Source organism: Hypomesus nipponensis, chromosome 11, assembly GCF_054491055.1.
Source record: "Hypomesus nipponensis isolate SF chromosome 11, ASM5449105v1, whole genome shotgun sequence".
NCBI lineage: Eukaryota > Metazoa > Chordata > Actinopteri > Osmeriformes > Osmeridae > Hypomesus > Hypomesus nipponensis.
Window position 1 is genome coordinate 16999532 of NC_140371.1, and position 8142 is coordinate 17007673.

At 46.6% G+C, this 8142-nt stretch overlaps 1 protein-coding gene across 2 annotated transcripts; it reads left to right on the forward strand.

Annotated features, from left to right (window-relative positions):
- The first annotated feature begins 398 nt into the window (after positions 1-398).
- Positions 399-7887, forward strand: hkdc1 (hexokinase domain containing 1). Of its 2 annotated transcripts, XM_084709285.1 has the most exons (18): positions 400-705; positions 1689-1851; positions 1969-2120; positions 2246-2365; positions 2637-2732; positions 2855-2954; positions 3246-3429; positions 3574-3729; positions 3888-4121; positions 4343-4650; positions 4875-5023; positions 5141-5260; positions 5361-5456; positions 5542-5641; positions 5947-6130; positions 6242-6397; positions 6528-6761; positions 6977-7887. In XM_084709285.1, the coding sequence occupies exons 1-18, from the start codon at positions 643-645 to the stop codon at positions 7113-7115; spliced, it is 2754 nt and encodes a 917-aa protein (XP_084565411.1). In that variant the 5' UTR covers positions 400-642; the 3' UTR covers positions 7116-7887. The 2 variants fall into 2 exon arrangements, with proteins under 2 accessions (XP_084565410.1, XP_084565411.1); XM_084709284.1 differs by having other exon boundaries at positions 399-705; positions 3246-3729.
- Positions 7888-8142: the final 255 nt, after the last annotated feature.

Below are 8142 nucleotides of genomic sequence, written 5' to 3' on the forward strand. Positions count from 1 at the left end.
CCAGTAGGAGAGATGCCAGAGCTTTGACCAACACAATACCCTGATATACCCTGATACTAAACAACCAAAACACCACTGAGCTGAATCAAGTTGTGTTTTATTTAGGTGGGAATCATTTCTACTTTCCTAAAATTGTACCCTTGATGTCTGCACAGCCATACCAGTGAATGACCAGGCTGTGGCCTCTATGTCACGTCTGTTGTTTAACCCCTGCTGATCTTATGGTCTGGGGGAGACCCCGTGGCGCCCCAGGAAGTGCTCCCTGGGCTAGTATCAAGGCATTGCTAAGAGAAACTCAAGTATGAATGAGAGAGGAAGGAGAGAGGGAGGGGCTTATAGCAACTTTGTATGTGAGAGGGAGAAGGAGGGATCTAGAGAGAGAGAGAGAGGCCTTTTAATTATTGAGCCAGTGGAACCTTAACTTGTCCCAGGATAAGACAAAAAAACAGTAACAAGACCTGCTATAGTCAAACACCCAGCCAACAAGAGAGAGAGAGAGGAAAGGAAGACCAATCTTTCAAGGGGGGACGAGCGAAAACACGCTTAAGAGGAGAACTTGTGGCAACAGCTCAGATATTACTCCCACCTAACTGGTGTGGTGCCACTGACCAAGAAAATATACCACTGCATGCAAGAGTCAAGATGTTTGCTGTCCACTTGCTCTCCTTCTATTTCTCCAAACTACAGGAGGACCAAATAAAAAAGGTGACCAGATGCGTTTTTAAAAGTGAACCTAATGAACACAAATATATATTTGACTGTATTTTATGCTGATTTGAAAGTGTTAAAGGTAATTACTAAGGCCTGATTTTAATGACAACTGGTTGGTGGGAATTAAGATTGTGTGATTGTGGACTCCCTAGTTAGTTCAGAATATACTGATTTGCGTGTCTTTGTTTCCTTCTGTTACCTGAGTAATCATTAACACAGTGTGTGGGCCTGTGTCATACTCCTCAAATCAAACTAGTAACAGAGGGACCTTGTCCTCTTGATCAAGCTTTGCATCAATGTTGACACCTTCACTGATACAGAGGACAGGGAGTGTCCTGGCTGGAATGACTGGTCCTGAATGTACAAATTGTGTTGGCTTATAGCAAAGGATGAAGGGTATATCAAAAAAAAAAAACTTCCTTCTCTATCTTCTGAAACATCTTTTATATGGGTGGGGTTTTCAATCAATTAATATGGATGGAATTGATCATGTGATACTCAGTAACTCAGTTATTTTGTATATGTCAGATGAGATTTACCATCACAGACTACTTTTTAGAGATAGAAATGTCTGCATGCATGTAGTTTGTCCCTCCCTGCGTGGTCTCACATGCTGTTGTCTGCCACCACAATGGATGAAGCGTCAGCTAAACCCGTGTGACCGTGGTGAAATTCTTTGTTCTTTGACTCTGACCTCTACTGTTTGTTTGGTTTGGTTTGAAGTTTGCTTCTGGGGAACTGGGAGAAAACGAGACACAACCTTTAATATAGAGTGTGAAGCTGCAGACACAGGAAGTGTCCTTTTTGTAACCTCCTGATTCTTCATTTCCCACAAACCTAAAAATAATATGGAAGTTTGGAATAAAAGATAGGGTGACAATTCCCATAAAGCCTAAGATCCCCTAAAGACACCAACTAACTTCCTCTTTGTCCCATATGAATAGCTTTCTGACCACACTGTCCTCTGGCGCCCCCAGGTGGACAGGTTCCTGTATGCCATGCGTCTGTCAGACGAGCAGCTGAAGGACATCTCAGCTCGCTTCATGGTGGAGATGGAGAAAGGGCTGTCCAACGAGAGCAACGCTACGTCCACTGTCAAGATGCTTCCAACGCATGTCCGCTGTACTCCCGACGGATCAGGTGTGCTGTGGGCCTTTTCTGTGGTTGTCTGTCCAACCTTCAGTGGTGGGTGTTGAACCTAAGCAGGTGCTACAGTGAGCTTACAAAAGCTAACAGTGTGTGTCTTCTGCACCGTAGAGAAGGGGGAGTTTCTGGCTCTGGACCTGGGGGGCTCCAAGTTCAAGGTGCTGCAGGTGAAGGTGCGTGAGGATGGCAGGGGTGGGAAGGTGGAGATGGACAGTGAGACCTATCCACTCCCAGCAGAGCTACGCAGCGGCCGGGGCAGTGAGGTGAGACCCAGAGGGTTGACCGGAGTCACTTCCTAGTATCTCTGGATCCCCCGTAGTGAATATCAATCTTTTGGAATATATCCATCTGTTTGACTCCTCCATCCCTCTGTCCCTCCCTTCTGCAGTTTTTTGACCATGTTGCTGAATCTCTGAAGGACTTCATTCAAAAGAAAAATATCATGCAGAAGAAGAAACCTCTGGGCCTTACCTTCTCCTTCCCCTGTCTGCAGTCCGCAGTTGACCAGGTAGGGGACAGGACATAACACGCCACAATGTCTGAATGGAAGATAACACACATCCTGGATGACTCATTCTCCCTGAGAATCGTAATGGATGACTTATCTGTCAGGCGACTGAAATAGTAACCAATTGGTCTTTAAAACGATATCATGCATTTCCTTCTGCCATGATGTCAAGGATTTGTATTGCTGTGCAATAGCTCATTGCATCATGGTGGAGGATCATGTGACTGCATGCAGACCACAGACCCTGCTCTTCTGTCTGGCCTTGCCCTAGGGAGTGCTGCTGTCCTGGTCCAAGAACTTTAAGGCTAAGGGAGTCCAGGGGACCAACGTGATGGAGAGTCTCAGACAGGCTATCCAAAGAGCCGGGGTTAGATCAATTCCTCCACAAACTACACTGCCAGACAGTCACTGCTCACAGCAAGTGTATTTTGATCTGTGCTTATTGGTGAAACAGGCCGCATGAATTAAGTGTGTATGTTTGTGATTTAGGTCATTGATGTCGACGTCCTTGCGCTGGTCAACGACACTGTGGGAGCCATGATGACTTGTGGTTACGATGATCCGCGCTGTGAAGTGGGAGTTATCGTAGGTTAGAAAATAAACACACACACTAGTACACACTATTACACACACAGATAGACACACATATACTGGAAATAAATGCATTACAAACATAGATGACTTTGCATAGAAACCATTGACTAAATCCAGTCTTTATATAAATAATGCCTGCACCGTGCAATTTATGGTGACACCACATTTTAAAACGGCCTATTGTGTTTGCTTTGCTTACTGCATGAGTGAACTGTGTGCTTCCAGCATGTGTGGTGCCACTGTCAATATTGCCTGTTAGCTTAAGACAAATAACCCTTTCTCCCAGGCACGGGCACTAACGCGTGCTACATGGAGGAGCTGAGGCACATTGACCTGGTGGAGGGGGATGAGGGGAGGATGTGCATCAACACAGAGTGGGGTGCCTTCGGGGAGGATGGGAGACTGGATGATTTCATCACAAAGTTTGACAGAGAGATTGACGCCGCCTCCGTCAATCCTGGAAAACAGCTGTACGCATCTCCTCTCCTCTTCTTTCCTCTCCTCTCAGTTTCTCCCTTTCCTCTCTTCCATTTTAAAATAACATTCCCCCATTTATGCTTGTCTGTGTGTTTTGTGTGTGTGATGTGTACTGGATGTGTATCTGGTTGTGTCAGGTTTGAGAAGATGGTGAGTGGGTTGTACCTGGGGGAGCTGGTGAGGTTAATCTTGTTGAAGATGGCCAAGGAAGGACTGCTGTTTGGAGGAAGGCTGTCGGATGCTCTCCGGACCAAAGGCAAACTGGAGACCAGACATATATGCATGATGGAAGAGTAAGACCACTCTCATCTCTGTCTCATCTACACTGCTCAGTCACTCAGTTAACACATTTAGCCCGGAACACTCTTTTTAAACAGCTCTGTGAAGCAGACATTTAGAACACATGATGTACATCACCGTGTGTGATGTATGTGTGTGTGTCCTCGTGCAGGTATAAGGATGGCCTGAGGAACACCAGAGAGGTGCTGGTCGACCTGGGCTTGAGCCCCTCTGATGACGACTGTCTGGCTGTGCAGCATGTCTGTACCCTGGTCTCCTTCAGGTCCTCCAACCTCTGTGCAGCTACACTCGCTGCCATTCTCACACGCATACGGACCAACAGAAAGCTAAAAACACTCCGTATCACAGTGGGAATGGACGGGACTGTCTACAAGACACACCCCCAGTACGTAAACGCACCCCCAGTGTCATGGTAACCCCCTGCCACGGCGCACCACAGTATGAACAGAATCGTTTTAAAAGCCTGCAACATAGTTTAGAGATGAATTGCATGGACAGGGAAGTGTTTATAGCAGTCTGTTGATGGCTAGAAGCAGCTGTCCTTAATTGACTCTGAACAGAGTTGGTACCTCGATGCTTCCTAATAGCAGGCTCCTCCCCTAACAGGTATGCCAGGAGGCTTCACAAGGTGGTGCGTCGCCTCGTACCCGATTGTCACGTCCGCTTCCTGCTCTCCGAGAGCGGCAGCGGGAAGGGGGCTGCCATGGTAACGGCGGTGGCGCAGTGGCTGGCGGAGCAGCACGCTCAGATGGAGGCCACCCTGGAGCCATTCAGGCTGACCCCAGAGCAGCTGGGGCTGGTCAGGGACAGGATGAGGGCCAGTCTAGAGCAAGGACTGAAAAGGGAGAGCCAGGACTCAGTGAAGCCAGTGAAGATGCTGCCCTCATACGTGTTCAAGACCCCCGACGGAACAGGTGAGATCAGGGATGCTGGGTTTACCTCATAGTTTTAATACAGAGCCCCAGGTTTATTTGGAATGTCTATGTTAAATATGTATGGTCATCAGGACTGGTCTTATTTCTACAAAACTGGGTACTGTCAATCCTGCTGTTTGTACTGTATGTACACGTGTATGATTGATTAGGTGCTTTAAAGCTGTTCCAAACCGTTGGTCACAAGCATGGCGTTGGTGTTTCAGAGAGAGGGAAATTCCTGGCGTTAGATCTCGGAGGAACCAATTTCCGGGTGTTGGTGGTGAAGATCCGGAGCGGGATCCGGCGCTCGGTCCGCATGTATAACAAGATCTACGCCATCCCCCAGGAGATCATGCAGGGCACAGGAGAGGAGGTGAGAGACATTACAACACACGTTCATACACACTCACACACACACTCTTGATACAACATACAATATACAGTATATCAACTCTAAACCTGTCCCTGTTCTTACCCTTGGTGTGTGCAGCTGTTTGACCACATAGTTCAGTGTATTTCGGACTTCCTGGACTACATGGGGATGAAGAACACTCGTCTTCCTCTGGGCTTCACCTTCTCCTTCCCCTGTCAGCAGGCAGGAATAGACAAGGTGATCAGTCTACACAACGAGCCTCCGATTGACTTGACGTTGAGTCAGGGAGTGACTGTATTGGTTGTAATGGTTCCCATTGTGACGTATGCTCCCTCAGGGTACCTTGGTGAGCTGGACCAAGGGTTTCAAGGCCACCGACTGTGAAGGATATGATGTCGTGGACATGCTTAGGGAGGCCATCAAGAGACGGAACGTGAGTGGAAGAGACCTTATGACGCCTTGTCCCCAGCCAGCTGATTGGTTGACTGATCTCTACTGTGTTTCCATGCTTCCTGCAGGAGTTCGACTTGGACATTGTTGCCGTGGTCAACGACACGGTGGGAACTATGATGACGTGTGCATACGAGGATTCGCGGTGTGAGGTTGGACTCATCGCTGGTATGTGTCCAGTTACTAGGGCATTTGTAGACTTTATATATATGTATTTATATATATATATATATATATATATATATATAGTTTTAAAATAAACACACAAAAATAACAGTTGAATTCAGTTTCCAAACCCTCAAACCTTACCCACCCAAATCCAAGCCCTAGGATCCTAATAAAAAATCAAGAAAAGAAAGTCCTGGAAAAAAAGGACACTACAAAACATACATCGCAATAATGTATAGTATATTTTTCATAATAATGTCTAGGCATGCATCTGCTGACAGTGTTTGTGTGGTGCTGTCTTACAGGAACGGGCAGTAACGTGTGCTACATGGAGGAGATGAGGAACATTGAGACGGTGGAGGGGGACGAGGGCCAGATGTGCATCAACACTGAGTGGGGGGGTTTCGGGGAGGACGGCTGCATCGACGACATCAGGACCAGGTTTGACGGAGAGGTGGACAAGGGGTCCCTCAACATCGGGAAGCAACAGTAAGACACCACTTTGTTCCCTGTCTTTCCTTTTTCCTCTGATCTCTTCTTTTTAAAGTGTCGCATCTTGGTGTCGGTTTAAGAAGTATGTGTGTGTGTGTGTCCATCCAGGTTTGAAAAGATGACCAGTGGGATGTATCTGGGGGAGATTGTCCGACAGATCCTGATTGACCTGACTAGGAGAGGCCTGCTATTCAGAGGACATGTTACTGAGACTCTGAAGACTAGGGGCATTTTTGAAACCAAGTTCCTGTCTCAAATAGAAAGGTAGACTTGCTGACCACTGAATGTGCTACACCCCACCTCAGCAATTCAGCAACTCAATCTAATGTAAAAGATGTGATAAATTCACGCTGGCTTTGGCTTAAAAGAGTGACCGTAATCTGTCTCCCCCTAGTGACCGCCTGGCGCTCCTGCAGGTCAGGTCCATCCTGCAGCACCTGGGGCTGGACAGCACGTGTGATGACAGTATCATAGTCAAGGAGGTGTGTGGTGTCGTGTCTCACCGCGCAGCTCAGCTCTGCGGAGCCGGAATGGCCGCCGTCGTTGACAAGATCCGAGAGAACCGCGGGCTGGCCAACATGGACATCACCGTGGGGGTTGATGGAACACTCTACAAGCTCCACCCACAGTGAGTAGACAGGTCTCAGTCACATCCTGACTCCACACAGACACAAGCTCCACCCACAGTGAGTAGACAGGTTTCAGTCACATCCTGACTCCACACAGACACAGAGTTATTCAAAAGACTCAGCGTGTAATTCATGACACACAAAAAAGCAGCATAGAGGATTCATGTTGAAAAGGTTCTCCTTTTTCCTAATGATAACTTCTGTTCTTCTGTAGTTTCTCCAGAGTGCTCCAGGAGACCGTCAAGGCCCTGGCACCACAGTGTGAGGTCAACTTTGTCCTATCCGAGGATGGCAGTGGGAAAGGTGCTGCCCTCATCACCGCAGTAGCGCGTCAGTCCTGTCGGGAGACATAGCACAAAACAAAAGACTGCATTATGTGACTGTGTTACACCACATAGTTACCAGCAAAATACAACTTGTGACTGCAAATAATCTGTTCAATTATGACTGGATACAGGTGTGACGTGGGATCAATATTCTCTGTCAAAGGGCTGTCCAGGACTGTCTAGTTGATTATTTAATATGTATTCTGATCACTTGTTATATTTCCTTCAAATATCATTGATTTTGACTGGACACATACTGTAGATACGAAGGGAGGATACAAAGAGGCTGAGTGAGAGAAGAGAGAGAGAAAAGTGGATGCAGTCAGGAGCTGTGGGGGAAGATGTGGAGGAATGGAATGGATCAGAGCTGGTCAGATTAGAATGTCCTGATAACACTGTTGAGCTTTTGTCACAGTATGGTGGGAGGAATTGGACGAACTCATTCCTGTCAAAGATGTTTTCGAAATGATTATCCAAAAAAAAACAGAAAATTGTTTGATAAGTTGTTTCGAAAATGTTATTTTAGTTATAAAATTGTTATGGATGTCAAAATCAAGCGCTCCATCCCATCCAGGAAATATTATTTGGGGAAAACCACTTATTGAACAATTGTCCATTCTTCAGTACAAACATTTCATAGGCTAGTTCATAGGCTGTGTAAGTGTGTTGAGTATGAGTGCCAGTTTCATAAAAGGAACTCTTTTTATATTTACTATTTGAATATTTTGTAAATTGTCATACACTACAGTATTTTTCAAACCAGCAGACGTTCCAGCCTATTAAAATACCTGTGAAAGAACATTATCCTCAGTGTTCCTTTTTTGGCTGGTCTTACTTCTGATAGCAACATTTACACTACGCTTCATCCAGTCCAGCAGCATTTAGGAAGCAGGCTAATCTGAGTCAGGGGGATTATGGGTAGCCAAGCAGACCAGATGGAGGTGACGTCACCAGGACAACAGCAGGCACACTGTGGTAGGCTGACTCATCTCCATAATCCCCCTTAGATGAAGCAGCAGCGACCCAGCCTGCACACGCACACATGTAAGCACAC

Excerpts from the sequence above, each read along its gene's own strand:
- hkdc1 (XM_084709284.1), top strand. The coding sequence starts at position 643 with ATGTTTGCTGTCCACTTGCTCTCCTTCTATTTCTCCAAACTACAGGAG. Across the intron at positions 2,955-3,245 it reads TGAAGTGGGAGTTATCGTAG|GCACGGGCACTAACGCGTGC; the intron begins GTTAGAAAATAA and ends CCTTTCTCCCAG. Across the intron at positions 6,762-6,976 it reads CTCTACAAGCTCCACCCACA|TTTCTCCAGAGTGCTCCAGG; the intron begins GTGAGTAGACAG and ends GTTCTTCTGTAG.